General features: G+C 36.4%; 1 protein-coding gene across 2 annotated transcripts in view; it reads left to right on the top strand.

The window, feature by feature from the left end:
* The window catches only part of LOC113116636 (polypeptide N-acetylgalactosaminyltransferase 1), a 90573-nt gene that overhangs the window by 48860 nt on the left and 22194 nt on the right, over positions 1-19519 (top strand). For both annotated transcript variants that reach the window (XM_026284892.1, XM_026284893.1), the window contains 3 exons: positions 675-821; positions 4632-4800; positions 17584-17750. In XM_026284892.1, coding sequence (XP_026140677.1) covers positions 683-821; positions 4632-4800; positions 17584-17750 — 475 coding nt within the window. In that variant the 5' untranslated portion in view covers positions 675-682. The remainder of the gene's footprint in view (positions 1-674; positions 822-4631; positions 4801-17583; positions 17751-19519) is intronic.

Genomic DNA, 19519 nt, shown 5'->3' with positions numbered 1-19519 from the left:
ATTTTCATTTTGGGGTGAACTATCTCTTTATGCTGCAAAGATAGGTCATTCATGATTATGTTACCATAAATACATTAACGTATGTTTATGTTATATGTGCTCATGATTACATTGAAGTCTCTTTAGTGTTTAGTAATTTGTCTGTGATGTTGATTCTTGTTTCACGTGCAAAGAGTTAGCCAATCGTAACAGAGAACATTTAAATATGTCATAAAGATACGGTAGCAAAACTGTTTCTTAAAGCTGTTCTGCGAGATTTATTTCCAAGGGGCAGAGAGGCTTTTTTGGTGCAAGAAACCATTACTTTATCTCTGGACTTCAGGGGAATGGATGTGAGAATATGTCTACTCTAAGGTCTTAGAGAAAAGCTTTAGTGCTTTATTTTGGTGTGAAGAAGATAAAGTCTCTGTTTTTGTAACTTTTTCAGGTAGCGGGCATATTTACAGCAAGCTATTACTCACAACTTCAAGGCTTGTATAGAATTAATATATGAGTTGCTTGAGTATGGTGTTTAAAACTACAACTGGCATACAGTAAGGTATAACTGACTTCTGTATGGTTTAACCCACGGTGTCTGGCTGATGGTTGTAGGTGTACAATATTTTTGGCAGCTTCTCAAGTGTTTGCTTGTACCTGTGTGTGTAACACCCTGCTTGTGTTTTTGTCTGTTTCAGGAGTGAAGATGCGGAAGTTTGCCTACTGTAAGGTGGTGCTGGCCACCTCTCTGGTGTGGGTGATGCTAGACATGTTCATCCTCCTCTACTTCAGCGAATGCAACAAATGTGATGACAAAAAAGAGAGAGGATTGCCCGGGAGAGACAGTGAGTACACGCATGCACACAGTTTTGTTGTATGACATAGTTTTCCTGATTAAATATTGTCCACAGTTACTAAATCCCATAATAAATAATGAATAAATCCCTTTTTTAAGGGAATTACATTTTTTTTTTAAAAATTAAGATAAAATATCTTATAGTTTTACCTAAAGCTGGGCAATTTAGCAAAACATTTAAATCTCGATTTTTAACTAGTCAACTTGAAAATGTAACTACAACATGATTCTTTATTAACCCTCTAGTTAAAGAAAATTTTATTCCAAGTGCAGCACACATGAAGTTGTTGACATGATGTAAATGTTAAACAAATGACTTGTTAAATATATTTGCAGAAAAGATGCAAAAACTACAACTACATGTTGTACAAACTTGTATCATACAAGTTGTATGTAAATATGTAATGATACACGTATTCATATTGAACCATTCGGTATGCATTACAAACTGAATGTGACTAATCCTATTACATTTTTTAAATAATTGACTGAGATTAATAAATTTGCCAGCATAAGCAAAGTCTGGGTGTTGCTTGTGTGATATCCATTGGCTCACCTTCATCGTTTAAAACAGAAATATTTCCGACATTGCGACCCCTCCCTCCATTGAAAACGTACCGAACCATGACCATGACCATATTGTTGCATTGAACCGAAACATGAATTTTACTGCTGTATTGCTATTTTTCATACTACTTTTAAAGTATAATTTTTTATATAAAATTATGTGCTTAATGTGTATCTTTAACAACTCATTACATTGTATTACACATTATGAGTCACTAATTATACCAATGCAAGTAGCATGAAGCTTAAGTAGCTGCATCATAACACAGTAACAGATCCTTATCTTTATTTTAAGGCAATATGAGCAGGATTCTTCTATGGTTATTGTGGAAAAAATGAAAACGGCTCTAAAACGGTTTCTTGATTCCCAACCCTATTATTTACTGTATGTACTGAGAACATTTTTTCCAATTTGAAGCCATCCCTGGGTGCACCCAAAAGAGGTTTTGTCAGATTTATCTAACCTCTGGGGAGAGTTTTGTCCCCTAAGTATACTGTAGCGAAAGAACTCCAAACACACAAACTGCTAAAACAGGAAGCACTCACGAACACACACACAAGTGAGAAGACTATTTCCATTGGATGTGTGTCTGATGGTGTTATATTGTGAAATATGGCCAGGTATTGAACTGTGTGTATTTCTGTGAGAGAAGAAAAGAGTACCGAAATATAATCTCTCATAGTTTTAGAGCTGCATCGACTGAAGGCTGCAACCACATTCCACCTGTGCAGCTTATTTTATAGGAAGCAAAATAAAATTGTAAGGACATTTTTTGTTTACCTTTATATGTTAAACAGTTTTAGGACTGTGAGTAGGCTCAATATAAAGGTAAATATGAAGATCTTGGATTTCAAGGGAACAGTCACAGAGAATAAAGCATGTGGATGGTGATGCAGTGTGAAAGCATATTGTTTCACAAAGCTTTCTTTGTCACTAACTGACCTCTCTATCCCCCTGATCAGGTCACTTTGGTTTGGTCACTGGAGAGCTGCTTTACTTTGGCCGCCCTCTCATAGAACAATAACCCTAAAATAATCTGCTCAACATATTAATAAAGCACATTTTCTGCTGCTTGTGTCCTTAGTGATGATTATACCATTTTTACCCCCAGAATCCCTGAGCAAAGTCATTGGATTTTGCTGAGCAGGGAAACAGGACAAAGTTGCCTTGTAATGCGCTCAGTCCGAACAGCTAAATCCTGCCCACTTGACATGCACGCGGGTCAGCCGTACATACACACAGCGTACACAAGGCTTAAAAACAGGCAGTTTGCCTCTTAGAGCAGATGTAATCTCTCACACTTTTGCAAATCTGACCTTAATCTCACCAAAGCATGCTTTTTGAGTTATTAATGATCAAAGCTCAGTGCTTATCTACCCACACAAAATCCACAAAAACACACACATGGCACAATGAACAATTGTGCATAGACATCTAGGCCACAAATTCTTTTTTTGTGGGCAGAATGTACAGTGCCTTGTGGAAGTATTCATACCCCTTCATTTTTTTCAGATTTTGTTATGAAGCAGCCTTATGTTAAACTGCTTTAAATTACTTTTTTTTCCCCCACATCAGTCTACACTCCATTCAACATAATGAAAAAGCAAAAACAGAACTGTCACAACTTTGTAAATGTATTATATCGGAAATAAGTGCATTGCATAAGTATTAATGCCTTAAATATTTAGCTGAAGAACCTTAACAGCCTCAAGTCTTTTTGGGTATGATGTGACAAGCATTGCACATCAGCATTTGGCAGTTATCTGTCATTCTTCTCCTTTCCTGCTCTGTCAGGTTGTATAGGAGCAGATGCACATTTTCAGGTTTCTCTGAAAATATTTGACTGGGTTCATGCCCAGTCTCTGTTTGGGGCACTCAAGGACTTTCACAGAGTTGTCTAGAAGCTACTCTTGGGTCATTGTCCTGTTGGAAGGTGAACCTTCTTCTCAGTCTGAGCTTCTGAATGCTCTGGACTGTGTTTTCATTAAGGCTATCTCTATATTTTGCTGCACTGAGTGTTCCTTCTACCCTGACGAGTACCTCAGTCCCTGTCGCTGAAAAACAACCCCACAGCATGAGACTACTACCAGCACACTTTATTTTTGGGATGCTACTCTGCAGGTGATGAGCAGAGCTGGTTTCCTTCAAAATTATGCTTAGAATTGAGCTTCATCATACAAGATAATCTTGTTTCTCAGAGTCTGTGGGTACTTTTTTGTAAATTCCAAGTGTGTTTTATGTGTCTTAACGGAAGAGAGGATTTAGTCTTGCCACACCGCCATAAAGCCCAGATTGGTGGAGTGTTGCAGAGATTTCGTCCTTCTGTAGATTTCTCCTATCTCCAAATATTATCATGGAGTTCAACTAGAGTAACCACAAGGTTCTTGGTCACCACACTAACCATAACCAAAGCCCTTCTCAATCAGTTGCTCAGTTTGGCCAGAAGGCCAGTTCTAGGAAGAGTCCTGGTTGTTTCAGACTTCTTCCATTAAGGGTAACAGAGACTACATGCTTCTGTGACCCTTCAGTGAAGCAGACTTTTTTCCGAAACTCTTCTTCCGATGTGTGGCTTGACACCAACCTGTTTCTAAGCTGTATAGGCAGTTCTTTTGACCTCAAGGGTTGACTTTTGCTCTGATATGCATTATCAGCTGTTAGACCTTACATTAAGGCATGTGTCTTTCCTCATCATGCCCATTCAATTGAATTTGCAACAGGTTAACTTCACATTAATCATTAAATTTGCAAAGATGTTCAAAAACTTTTTCTTTTTTTGCTTTGCCATTATGGTGTATGGAGTTCACATTGATGTGGGAAAAAATAATTTAAAGCAGTTTAACATAAGGCAGAAACATAACAAAAACTGAAAAAAAAGAACTTTCGCAAGGCACTGTATATAAAGGTTTTCATGGTATTTCACACATTTGTGTTGCATAAAATGTTAGCTTGTGTAAATTGGCCTTAGAAAGAATTCATTCTCATCACAGAATACATCATTTGAGATGTGGTGGAAATGCTACTGTGGTGGTGTTTTTTCATTTAAAAATGCCAAATGTAACAGAATTCAGATGTGTGTATCCACTTTTGGACAGATTAAATAAACTAGTGAGAACATGATGGGTTTATTTAACGTCAACAGAGCCCAAAGTGGCCGTAGTTGGAGAAACGCCCATATGTACTCAATCAAAAGGCAAGGGAACAATCTTGACTCCATGTGTGTTTGTGTTCCAGCTGTGGTTCAAAGGCCTCATGACGGCCCAGGGGAGATGGGAAAACCAGTGGTCATCGCTAAAGACCAACAGGAGAGGATGAAGGAGATGTTCAAGATTAACCAGTTTAACCTGATGGCCAGCGAGATGATTGCACTCAACCGATCCTTACCGGATGTGCGTCTCGAGGGGTGAGTGTCTGCTTATTTATGATCTCTTCCTTTAAGGGGAGTTTATTTTTTTAATAAAACAGATAGTTCTGGTCCTTGATTCTGATTGGTTGAGTTGTGTTCGAAGCAGTTGTAAATTACACTATTTTTTTGTATCATTAAACATTATTTGCTTTGTTTTATTCTGTGAAACCTTACTACGTATATGGAATAACTGTTTTATAAAAGCAATAAGCCCTGCGAAGCCGTGGTTTACAATGAATATATAACAGCTAAGGGGGTGTTATACTGTAAATTTACGGTAGACCATGGCTTCTTGGGACTTATTGCTTTATGCCTGTAATTGTCCAATTGAACATTTTGGAATGGAGGTTATGTTATGAACTGTGAGGGTTGGTGTTTGGCTGTTTGACTTTAGGGTAACTGACAGTCCTATCGCGACATGTGTGCGTGCTTTTGTGAAATGTAAACATTGATCCGTGAAATGTGTTTATTTTCTGCCCCTCAGATTAATTACCGAAGAGGTCTTTTTTCTTAACTATGTTTGAAGCAAAGCAATAGAATCAACATTTTCAATTAAAAGATAAGAGTGTGTCAATTACAGAATAACAGTCGTGACCTTACTTCACACACACATACACACATCGTCAGACTCACCACTATCACCTTCACAAGAATGCCATCTAACTCTTATAACTGAGAACATATGTTACTTGTAAATGCACAGACTTGTTAAACTGAAAAGTTGAGGGGAAACTGGTTGAAATCTGAGTCAGAATGAAAGAGCTGAACTCTTCTTCTTAAAGCAGGATGTGGTCTGCTCTCTTTTTAGCTGTTTTCCGTCTTTGGTTTTGTAAAGGTGAAGATTAAACAGCGTTTGGTCACACTGTACTAACGTACACTAGCAGTCAAATGTTTGGACACACCTATTCGTTCTGTTTTTCACATTGTAGCACAATCTATCTATCTTTCTCTATGTGTGTGTGTGTGTGTGTGTGTGTGTGTGTGTGTGTGTGTGTGTGTGTACATGTGTTTATATTTTAGTTTTGTTGAGAAATACATGCATAGGCTGACATAACTTACAGTATATTAGTCTAAAAACTATTTTCAATAAAACGCTTTTAGATCAAAAAGTAATTAAGAAACACATTTAGGCCATCAGGTATATCATTCTGACAACAAACTGTCAACTCAAACAGGAAGTAACAATCTTTTCGACACATAAGCAACATTTTTTTTTACAGCAGTTTGTCCTTTTTGTCTTTCTTTCTTTTTTTTTTTTTTTTGTAAAACACCAGAGTTTGTATTGTTTGTTGTTTTGCAGTTATGTCATGAGAATTTCTGCCCATCCAAATGTGATTAAATACACATAATTTTGCTAACGTGTTCAAAAGTTTGGGGTAATTATGATTCTATATTACATAAAATATATACATTTTTTTTATTCAACAAGGATGCAATAAATTTATCAAAAGAGAGTAACTCCATTTATAATGTTACAAAAGATTTCTATTTCAAATAACTTTCTTTGAAAATGTTAACTAAATATAAACTACTTTTTAAATCTATTAACACAAAAAGTTAATTTTTTAATTGTAATTAATTATAAATAAAAAATGTAGTATATTTTTAAAATTTTTTATCAAATTAATGGAGCCTTGGTGAGCATAAGAGACTTTCAGAAACATAAAAAAAAATCTTACAAATCCCTAACTTTTGAATGGTAGTGTACAAATATATAATTAATTATAGTAATATGTGCAACAAGATCACTGAATTTAAAAAGTATTTCAGTAAAATTAAATATTTAATATTTAACATTTTTTCCCAGGCTTTTTCGCAAAAACATGTCCTAACTCATAGTTCCATTTACATAAGACACTGGACTGTGAATTACGTAGTGTGTGATGAATTGTTTGATATGTCGCAATCATCCACCCTAAGTGTTATTTAAACACCTTTTATCCTGTAAGCGTTTTCCGCGTCAAATATTAACTGCTATTATTTGCGTTGTAGAGGTCAGATTACTGTGTGTGGATTGTGGTTGTGGGTGTGTGTGTGTATTTTTACACTACGTAATATACCTTCTATTTCTGTTACACTCTGCAGTAGTAAGTTCACTGAGGTGCGACAGAGAAAAAGAGAAAATGTCACATTCGTCCTTGAGAAAGCAAAGAAAAAGACGTTTGTGTGCGTGTGTTTGTGACGCTTCTTTTGTTCTGTTTGATATCGCTCCAAACAGTTCCCACTGCACTAAATAATGTGGAGTTTGTTCTTCTGCAATGGACACACGCTTTCAAAAGGCCTTGCCTTAAATATTTACGGTTTTAATAAGTCCCTGGATGTTCTCTCTTTCAAGGCGCGACCATGGAAACTATTCCACCATGACAGTAATGTCACCCGAGGTCTCGGAGCCAAGTAAAGCAGAAGAACGTCTGTGAGCTGGACACAATATTCACACGCTCGCATACAGCTGCACGTCAAGCATTACGTCAAGTGTGCTTAATGAACTAAATCGTTTGCATATGCATCCTGGCAGTGCCTGGCATGGTGATAAATCACTGGGTCACTGGAGGGAACTGCAGGTCTGATAAAATGCCAGGATAATTGTTGTTTAATGAGTTTTGTAATTACATAGTACCATCTCTTTCCATCTGTGTATATATACAGTACTGTGTGTGTATATATATATATATATATATATATATATATATATATATATATATATATATATATATATATATATATATATATATTGGTGCAACAATACAGTTAGCCAATGTTTCAATTCGTACCTCAGTTTTTTAACCACGGAATATGGTTGGTTCTGTTGGCTTGGCAATATTTTTTTGCGATTTGTGATTTATAATGCAGTTTTTAAAACAATAGATATATGTAATAAACACCATGTTTGTTGTGCAAATTTGTAGGGCCGCATGATTTGGCTCAAAATTCCAGTTTGCATTCCAGTATTTGTTTTAAACTATCTGTTATTTTCAGACGCATCGTCAAACTGTGACTCTCTCTTTGTGTGTTTGTGTGTGTGTGTGTGGGCTTGGAGGTGTCTGTAGTTTCTCTTCCTGACAGACAGTATTTAACGACAGTGTGTATTTTAGAGTGTATTTAAAGTTAATAGATGTTAAAATGTAATTTGTTCCTGTGATGGCAAGCTGAATATTAAGCATCCATTACTCTAGTCTTCAGTGTCACATGATCCTTCAGAAATGATTCTTATTCTAATATGCTGATTAGCCTGATTAATCTTTGAAGAATAAATAGTTCAGATGAACAGCGTTCATTTAAAGAGATCGAAATCAAAGGTTTTGAAAAATATAAAAAGAAACGTTAGGATTTAAAATGAATAAACATGTTACCAATCTACTGTTTGCATTTTCACTAAAATGGTTTTACACAGTTTTACAACATCTTACAGTTTGCCCATGGTTTTCCATCTTGATGTGACAGAATTTAAGCGATTGGGGATGCGCGGTGTGGGGTGTGTATGCTGCAGCTGGAAAAGAGTGAGTAAATGAGCCCGTGAGAGTCTGCCTCTGATTTTCTCTGCAAATATGACCTCATATTTGCATGAGAGCACATGGTCTGATGTGTTTTGTTGACTCCACAGCTCAAAAACATGTATGGGAAGAAGACGGATCCCTCATCTCTCACTCCCCCCCCGTCCCCCCCCCCCCCCGTTCATTCTCCTCACACACAAACTGATAAATCTGCAGCAAATGTGCTTGATGCTATCATGTCAACATGCACCAAGAAGGTTCCCAGGATCTTGTTAAATCCATGTCATGAAGGGTCTGGGCTGTTCTGGGGTCCACTGATTGTGTATAGAAAATCCATGTACTGAAAATCAGCTTGTCTTAAGTATAGTCTACTATATACATAATACCTATCAAAATATGAAGCAGACTTCCCAGAAAAAGTAATCTGAACTAGGGCTGGGCGATATGACGAAATATATCGTCTGGACGATAGAAAATGTCAATCGTTTTATATATGGCTCTATCATTTACGCTACGATAAGGCGTTTACGGCAGAATTTTACGTCAAGATGCACCTTACGCAACGGCATGCCCATGCACGCTGCAATACATAAACAAACATGGAGGAAGACGGCAGTGGCGGCTCCAGACAATTTTGATTGGGGGGGCAATGGGGGGTCCTGGTCTTTTCAAGGGGGGTCTCATGAAAACCAACAAAAAATACAGTGGACATGGCTAATAACTGCATATTTCTGCTACTAAACAACGAAAACACCTTTGCAATGTAAACAAATTACAGGCTACATTTGTTATTCATATCCTTCACACTGCACTTTCATGTCAGGTATATTATGCATTTTTATTGACATTGATATTTTTACATTTATTTCCAGATAGATATTATTGAGTTTACAGGCTAAAGTGGTCTTGCTGTTGTAAACACTGTTGCTTTTGTAGAAAAAATATTTGCATCACATTTAAAATATAATTATATTTTAATTCATTTCTGAATTGTTTTTATTTTTATAATGATAATTCAGAGAATGAGAAAATCTGAATAAGCCTTACCAGTGTTGTGATAATTATTTTTACGTGTTAAAAATAAATAAGTACTGTAATATAATAAAGGTTTATTCAAATAACATAAAAAAGACCAGACCCCTCGATGCATGTGAAACTTTTCTCCCTCAAACAGCACGCTAGTGTTACTTCTACACTACAGCAAAGAGTATAGAAGTTACTTCTATACTCTTTGACTACAGGCTACACACTGCAATATAAACAACGTATCTGCATGTTGTCACATCACATCATTCTTGTAAAATAGCCTAATAATAAGTAAATAAACACCAAAATCACTTCGCTGAGAATGAAACACCACTTACCAGCTGCCACGATATTGAAAATATCCTCTAGCAATTAAAAAATGCGCGTGCAGCATGAGGAATCTTCCCGGTTGGATGAGGTCGTAGTCAGGTGAACGGTCATCATGTTGGTCATTTTATTTACGGCTAAATTATTATTAATAAATTGTACTAATATTATGATTCGGCGTGGGCAGGCATTCACAAAAGTTTATGTTATTACAAAAAAAAAATCAGGAAATTTTGCTTTGACAAAAGGGCACTTAAGGGGCAAAGGAGCAGGTGCTCAAGTGAACCGGTTCTTTCGGACAATTAGATCAAATTCGCTCTGTGTCAGTCTGCTTCACGCTGAATCGCGCATGCGCAGTTATCATCAGCTCATCGGTTCTCGAATCGGACGCGTACGACAGAAACGGTTCTCGGTTCAGTGTATGAATAAATGTCGAAATAATTATTATTTATTATTGTTCTGCGTAGTTCGAAGAGAAACATTTTTGGATCTTTATCCCGAATATATATATTTTTTAATCAGGAAGAGGCTGGGGGGTCAAATGGGGGGTCAAGGCATTTTTTGGCAGGGTCTTGAGACCCCCCAAGACCCCCCCTGGCGCCGCCGGTGGAAGACGGTAATAGACGCGGTTTAGACCAAGGTAATTTTCAACAAGATGACCAGCCAACCCAAACCGAGGAGCTTGTACCTAAGAGGGGCGACTTCTGTTGCATGGACGCCTAAAATGGATGAAAAAGTTGAAATGTTTTTAACTCGATGCTGTGCGGACACGCCTGGAAAAAACGGGCACGTCGCACCGCGCTTCCATTATGACCGCGCTTACCGCGCGCCTACATTGGAAATAACAAACTTGAGCGCGCAAAATACGAAATATGTGAACGGCTCCACAGGCTTTTACCTGTGGCACACCATATAGCCATAGCTCCCGCAGATGGAAGGAGATCACTTCTGCTGTTGCCAAGCATATCTACACGGTCGATAATAGCGGGTTTAAATATTTTAATGACAGGTGTTAACATGACCAACAGTCTTGCTTGAAAAAAAGGTTCTAAATAAAATAAATATTTAGTCCATACTACCTATATTTGTTTTGTATATCATTTCAAACTGCATTTCTACATTGCAATTTTATATAGACTATTCATAAACTGAATTAACAGAAAAATTGCTATATCTTTATGTATATCGTTATCAGGATATCAAATGAGCTATATCGGGATATGAAATTTTGGCCATATCGCCCAGCCCTAATCTGAACCTTAAAAAAGCATCTTTCTACATTGGCAGACATTGAAAATTAGCTGTGTATTCTGATAAAATGATTCACAAGCGAGATTGGTGATTTATTCTTGTTGTCTCTGCATATATAAGCTGGGGAAGGAAAACTGAAGCACTTCAGCTTTAAGGATCGTTTTTCGTCTGGTTGGAGGATCAGATTCTGATTGGACTGATTTGACAGTATCTTAGCAACGCTCTTCAAACACGTCATATTATGCTTTACTGTGCATCAGCAGATAAACCTTTTCCCAGTTACCTCTCTGTTTTCCCTGACCTCCTGCTCTCTCCCTTGTCTTGCACACACACACACACACACAAACACACTCATAGTGCCTAAGTGCTGTGTGTGATGTGTACTAAATTACTGGTTTGCTGCTCTGAATGGAGTAAAATGGAATACATTAATCTGTTTCTCTAAATTACATATCAAAGGAGGACGAGTGAGAGCCGGAGAGAGAGGGAGATTTGATATCAAAGATGTAAGATATCTCAATCTCTACAGAAGGAAGGAAGTGGAATAACTAGTCAAGAAAAAAAGGAAAGTGGAGATGAAAGCTACTGAAAATGTATCTGCCAAAGGGGAAAGTAAGTGTGTGTGTGTGTGTGTGGGTGGGCAAGCATCTTCATGTATTTGTGCCGGTTTCTTCCCAAACACACCCCTGCATGAACTGTGCCAATGTTGTGTCATCTAGATGATCCTTGAAACCTTGGCAAAACAGCAAACTGAAAATGAGTAATTGAATGCAGTAAATGAGTTTCGAGTTTGTGCTTTTTCACATTTTGTCAGTGAAACTGTGGCATTCAGAAATCAGACATGGAAAACATCTGATGTGATGAGTGGATATAATTTGGTTACACTTTTTGTATATTGAAAAAATATAATACATTTAGGTACTGAGTAATATTAATTACCTACATGTACTTACTATATGGTTAGAGTTAAGATTAGGGTTTGGGTTAGGGTTACTTGCATGCAATTATGCATAATTATTGTTGTTACAATAGTAAGTAAATGTAACGTGTAACAAGGACACCTTAAAAGGTGTTACCTAATTTAAACCAGGGTTTAAAAACAGTTCAGCAAATAAAAAAAAATTTTTTTTGTAAAATATATAACGTTTATTGTAGCTGACTAAAACTGAATTGAAAACATATATTAATTCCATATCAACTGAAAAAAGCAAACGTATTTTATTTCAGTTAGCTGCCAAGGCAACATTTCTTATTTTCATTTCGTTTGACTTGATGTACTAATAAGGACCACTAAAACTATTAATAAGTAAACTATGACGGAAATAAAAAATAATAACTATATAAAAAAAATAAAAATGACAGAGACAACTAAAACTTCAAGTAAAAGGAAAATTGAAAATATATCAATAAAAATAAAAAGCAAATTCACATTGTGAATAAAGACTTGAATGAAACTAAATATTAGACCAGTTTGATCTGGTCAGGTTCAAGTTGCGCGAGACAAAAGTTTATTAAAACATTAGTGACATTAAACAATATGTCAAAATGACAGAGCTCACTGAAAAAAAAAATGATTCACTGAATTTACTAAAACAAATTTAACGTAAGTGGTTGCAATCAATTTATTTTAGCTACATTTAAATAAATTTAGTTGACTAACTTTCAACATTTATATATATTTTTAATTAAATGTAGCTAAAATAAATGGTTTTCAACCACTTTTAAGTAGTGTCATTTTTCTTTTCAGTGCTGTACACATCACAAGTGCTCAGTGTTGTTTGTGGTAATGATGGCTGCTGTCTCTTCTAATATTTTTAACTAGCTCCAGACACGCTTCTTTTCAACTCTTTCCGCTACATTCGCATTATTTCTCTCCCCACTGAAGACATAAAGCGCCCTGTTGCTGATTTAAAAGAGCTTGAGTCAGACGAACAACAGTAGCGCAGAAATGGCAATGAGAGATTGATACTTTTGTTAGAACGCCATTGAAAATGAGAATACAGCAGGGGGGTTCGAAATCAATAGACATCTGATTAAACAACTGATCCTAACTTAATATTTATATCCACTTTGCATGAACTGATTAAATATTTTAATATCATTTTGTAGAAATATTCTCAGACACTGTTTTTTGGCCACATTTTGACAAGTACTTTTACTTTTGCAAAGTACTGCTGTTGTCCACAAAGAACTTAATAACTGTATGAGGACCTTCGCTGGGAAGGCTGGACCTTTTGGATCATTAATTGAACATCTCTGCTGTAGAATATGATCCCCATTACAAGATTTGTTGTTGTTTTGACCTTCATAACATGATTAGCTGCTCAAAAGTGATGACCTGATTGGATGTTCGGCGTACTGTTTAACGATTTCATTAACATAATCACTGGGCGATCTGTCAGCTAAATGGTGCATTGCTTTATTTCTCCTTTTGCCTTTTTCATTCTTTTTACTTTTGTCTCTGTGTGTGAGTTTTTTGGTTTGCCTCCACAGTGTGGCAAGCAAAACGTTTTTGGCTTGTATTTTTGTAATTAGCAAGTTGTGCAGAGCCATTAAAAGCATATGGTCAAGACTGTAAACTCGCAGTCAGCTTAGATTTACGCAACCACACCAAAACACACGCTGTTTTTACAGTTGTGTGTCGCGTAGAGAGAACAGCTCACAGCTGGGAACAATACTGACCTTTTCTCCTTTACTACATTCCTGCTGTCTGGGAGGTAACGCTGTGTGTGTGTGTGTGTGTGTGTTTGATGCTGAGAACTGTACTGTGGTAAGGTAACACAATATTTCCTTTACAGTTTGACAGTGTGTGTGTTTATATGTCTTTTTTACTTTCTCTTAGATTTGGGAAGCTTTTATTGGCATTGTTTTTCCGAGAAGAAAAAAAAAAGAGTTTCTGAGGCGTTGAGGGAGGCATGTCTACTAAAAACATGAGAAAATAATTGACTCCACAGAGTGAATAAATAAAGTAATGTATATATATATGTTTTAAATGATTAATGTTTAAATAATTTTCACTAAGATACTAAAGTTTTGGAGTCATGGGATATGGGGGGATGTGAGAAGAGGCAGTGTTTCCACATTGTAATCAATATCATTTATTGAAATTTATTGAAAAATATTGAAATTTATTGAAAAATAATTCATAGACTAAATTATTCAAAAGTTTGTTGTTGGTACATTTTTTTAAATATTTTTAAAGAAGACTCTTATGCTCACTGTAGGCTGTATTTAATCCATCCAGGAAAACTACTATATTGTAAAATATTATTTGAATTTAAATAGCTTAGTTTTTTATTTTAGTTATTTAATATTTCAAAAGCTGAATTTTCAACATCATTAATCCAACATTTCAGTGTCACATCATCCTTCAGAAATCATGCTTCTGTAATATGCTGATTATATGCTTAAGTAACATTTATTAATATTATTATCAATGTTGAAAACTGCTCAAATTTCTATTCGAAAATTATTTGTGTATTTTTTAAGGATTCTTTGGTAAATAAAAGTCAAAAAGAACAACATTTATTTAAATACATTTATATCCATACCTGTATACATTTATTGCAATGTTAACAGAAAGGAGAGGTCTGAGTGGGTAAAAGAGTGGCTTCCAACTCTTTAAAACGTTCAACCAATTGAACGTTTATTTCAACTGCTTTACACATGTACACAAAGGTTTGACCAAATAAAAACTTCAAAATGAGTCAAATGTGGCCTTCAGTCCACAGTTGCCATTTGTAGTCTGTGTTTTGGACTATGAAGCCAGCCGTGGCACCCGCTGGTTGTTTCTGTATTTTCATTTTCTGTTTTTGATTCTGTTCTTTGATATGGTGAAAGCGCTGGTCAGAGAGATTTGGATTTATAATGTTTGTGTTTGAGATTACGGTGACTTTGAGAACTGATGACTAACCGATCCTCTGTGTCCTCTGGCTGTTATCTCTGCTTTAGATGGAGAGCAAAAGTAAAAAAGAAAGGCTGTCCTCAATTACTCCTCCCAAACACAGACACACACACACACACACAGCTGAAAATGTGTGTAAAATCACAGTGAGCTGCATCAGTGGACTAACTCAATCAAGAAGGATGTCCTGTAAATGACTGAATAACTACAGCTCACATTCTTCTTCCACTGCCTCTCTCTTTCTCTCTCTCTTTCTGTGCTGAAGTTAAGCAAGATTTGGCCTGGGGAGTCTGTTAAAAAAAAATCCAGTATAATATTATGCGTATATGTGTGTGTGTGAGAGAGAGAGAGAGTGAGTGATGGAAGAGTTCTACAGACCTACGGCTGTTTTTGTCTCTCTCTGATTGCACCAAATATATCCAATTATTCCCAGGGCCTGAGAAATGTGATTGTGTGCGTGTCTGGTGTCTCTGAGGGTTTGTGCGAGCATGTGTGTGTTTCATCTTTGATTCCTTCCATCTTTTGATCAGCCATTAATTTCCATGTTGTCGCAGCTATTTTAGGCTGATTTAACCTTTGCTCTTAGACACACACACACAAACACACAGACGCGTGCAAATATAAAGCCATGTCCAGACATATGCTACCTCACCCACTCAACTCACTCACACTTTGATGGTGGCGTCTGTGCTGATCGGAGGGAAGGGATGCATGATCTCCCTGTTTTACAAAATGGATTTTTATAGGGAGACAGAAAATCTAGGAGAACGGACACCAAGGAATGAGAGCTAAATATGTGCTTCATTTTAATCAAGCAGGTGGCAGGGCTGACCAATGAGATGCCTCGGCTGCAAATTACACCATTGTCTGGGGTCCTGAGATTCAACATCAGGTTAATGAATTTAAAAAGATCAGCCTGTGTGTTTCCAGATGATGAGTTTAAGAAAGATGGGGCCAAGAGGGTTTGTGTTACCACAGTGATGGGACATGATGGGTTACAACCCATCACCTTCATTTAATTAATTCTGTGTGTGATGGCAAGTAGGTTGGAAGGTTGTTTCTTCTCTTTTGTCTCTCTTTAAATGTTTTAGTGTTGTTGTTTTTTGTGTAAGTTATTAATCATTTGGATCATTGTAGGAATGTTTACTGTTGAATGTGGGTGATCACAGCCAAAATCCCCCAGCTGTGCTAGGGCAAACAGGAAATGAGGCAGGAAGTGGAAGTGTGTGTCCCACTTTAGCTCTCCAGATACAACAAACACTGGCTTTCCTCTTCCTACAACAGCATAGACTGGCACAGTGACCTGCAGTTACATAATCGACAAACAATCAACACATTCTCTGAACCTGCCTACAGACCCTTAAATGACCAATCAGAGCCTATGCTCTGGATGACTGATTGAAATATAGACCAACGAGGAAGTCGAGGAATGGAATGTTTATGGAAACATTTATTGGAATTTTTAGACCATATTCTGGAATCCGAGAAAGATTGGAATCTCACTTTCTCCCTCTCCAATTAAATTCATTGTGTGTTCTTGTCTTATTGCCAGAACATGCTCATTTCCAGAATAACTGGCTACAATGAGAATTGATGTAAAATAAAAGTAACAATAAACATTACTGTAGAAATTTAATTTGTACAATGAAATTACCAAAAATTGGCAAATTAAGTAACCTTAATTTAACAGAACTTAAAGTAATAGTTCTATGGTCCTCTTAAAGGGACATAGTGATGATAAATAATTTATACATTTTTTGTTCCCCCAAAAAAATTTTCCTGAAATTTTTGTGAGCGAATACAATGTTTCCTGGAGAACTCAGAGGTTTTTCATGCAAAAGCAAATGTTTTATGTGAGGATGCAAAGTTTCTTGGAAGCACAAATGCAGTTTCATGGGGAAATGCAAAACTTTTGTGGGTGAATGTAAAACCAGTCTATGCTTTTATGCTAATATACAATAAGAAATGAGGCGGGAATGTTAATATGCATTTTATGCTAATAAACAAAAACATATTATTCTTTTCTCCCATCTCGTATTTTTTTCTATCACCATGTCCCTTTAGGGGCTCCATATACCCCAAAACCAACTGAAATTCGAAGTCCTAAATCATTAACTGAATATGTTATCTTTTTTATTTGTGAAACTTAAAAATGCTCATATTCAAATTTGGTGTGTCATGATAGTTTATAACAAAGAAGAACCAATCACATAGCCATCACTGACAACATATGGCCCATTTATTTTCATTGTATGAAAGCGTCAGCATTTCTCTAAACTTCTATTGTTTTCACACAGATATTTTTAGATGAACTGTTCTTTTAAGAAGCTTGAGCTAAAGATACAGACTAGATGAAAGTGCTAATAACAGTTATAATAAATCTCTTAATTGTTTCTGCTGGTTAATGCTGATTGTTAACTCATTTTAGACTGAATATTACACCTTACCGTAAGGTGTGACCAAACCTGCCAAAGTTACAAGCATTCATTCATACTCTCTGTCATCATTTATTCCAGTGTCATCTGTTTTTAGAGCTCCTCACACTAAATGAGACTCCTCACACAGTCTCTCCAGCAGCTCTCCGCTCACCGTTTCTCCATAACGGCCTGTGTGTTTCTGATAAATGCTAATCTCAAACAGAACTCTCCAGAACCTGTGCGGTCTGTTCATTTCTGTGCTCAGGAGGGAAGGGAGTTGAGGAGAATGTAGCTTCTTTCAATATCTTGATATCGATTGTCTGCAAGTTTTTCCGTTCTCATTACCAAGTTTTGTATTTTGCAGGTGTAAAACGAAGGTGTATCCAGACGATCTCCCACGCACCAGTGTGGTGATTGTGTTCCATAATGAAGCGTGGACCACTCTGCTCCGAACGGTCCAGAGCGTCATCGACAGGTCACCGAGATCCCTGCTGGAGGAAATCGTGCTGGTGGATGACGCCAGTGAGAGAGGTGAGTTTGCGCACACTAGATTTTGCCAATGTTTTGGAGACCAGATATTTCCACAAGGATAATAAAACCTGAAATATCCTACATTGTGGAGATCCAAGGGTCATAAGTTTAACAACTATGAAAACATGTCTTAAAGAGTCATCTTCTGGAATGCCACTCTCTTGTGTACGTGCCTACAACATTTAGCGGAAACTAGAGATTGCGCTATATAAAGTTTTAAATATTGATATTTTTCCTATAAAAATGCCTTGCTTCACTTCAGAAGGCATTTATTAACCCCCTGGAGCTATGTAGAGTACTTTTTATGATGGATGGATGCACTTTTTTGGGCTTTAAAATTTCAATCCCCATTTACTGCTGTTGTAAAGCATGGAAGAGCCAGGCCATTTTTTCAGTGTAACTCCAATTATATTTGCCTAAAAGAACAAAGTCATATACACCTAGGATGGCTTGAAGATGAGTAAATCATGGGGTAATTTACATTTATGTGCAAACTATCCCTTTATTTTATGGTTAGTTCCCATCATTTAAGGAAAACAAGCGTGCCTAAGTATTTGTGTGTTTGCTAAAGCGTTTTCTTGTTTGTTAAAGTGACAGTTCACCCAAAAATTCTGTCATCACTTACTCATGTAACAACCTCATTTTGATAAGACCTGTATGACTTGACTTTTTTCTGTGAAACAAAAAATTTTATATTTTGAAGAATGTTCATGCTGCACCACAATAGTAGTCTATATGATATCTGACCCTGGACCACAAAACTAGTCATAAGGGTCAATTTTCTGAAATTGAGATTTATAAATAAGCTTTTCATTGATGTATTGTTTGTTATGATAGGACAATATTTGTCTGAGATACAACTGTTTGGAAATCTGGAATCTGAGGTGTAAAAAAATCTAAATATTGAGAAAATTGCCTTTTAAGTTGTCCAAATGAAGTTAGCAAAGTATATTACTAATCAAAAATTCAGTTTTGATATATTCACAGTAGGAAATGTACAAAATATCTTCATGGAACATGATCTTTAGTTAATATCCTAGTGATTTTTGGCATAAAAGAAAAATCAATAATTTTGACACATACAGTGAATTGTTGCCTGTTGCTACAAATATACTCCAGCAACTTAAGACTGGTTTTGTGGTCAAGGATCACATATATGCTATTTTCCGAATATCTTGTATCCACAGAAATAAATAAATCCATTTTGTACAAAAACTTGCCTTGTATTGCATGGAATTGTATGGAAAGGAGCAACTTCTGTGGGCAATCCGAAGAATAGTTAAAGAGGTTGTGAAAGCCATGTGAGTGAGGAAATAATGCAAGTTTTCTATTTAGGGTGAACTGTCCCCTTAAAATTGTAATGTAACAGATTTGTTCTTCCATTTTGTGATGTACATTTGATTGAAACAGGTGACTTGGTTCTATCCATCAGCTGTTGATTGGATGGAGGCAGATCTGAATGAGAAACTGAAGAAAGGGGCTTGGTTTAAGCAGACTACTGGAAGACCAAGTTATGACATTTTGATTATGAATCTTGGATGAATTGTCTAGTTAGATCAGTAACATACCCGTCATTTTGACAGATGTATGTGGTGCTAAATGCTGAGAGGAAGAATGATAGCACTGAAATCTCTTGCATACACAAATAAATGCTCACACATGGATCTCTAAATTGAGATGAGGACATTGTACTGCAGCACTCCAGAAGTAATGACATGGTTTTGTTTCCACTCTTTGAAAATGCCTGTATCATGTCAGCTCTGCTTTCA

The sequence above is a fragment of the Carassius auratus genome, chromosome 16 (genome assembly GCF_003368295.1).
Source record: "Carassius auratus strain Wakin chromosome 16, ASM336829v1, whole genome shotgun sequence".
NCBI lineage: Eukaryota > Metazoa > Chordata > Actinopteri > Cypriniformes > Cyprinidae > Carassius > Carassius auratus.
This window is presented reverse-complemented; position numbering and strand designations above follow the sequence as displayed.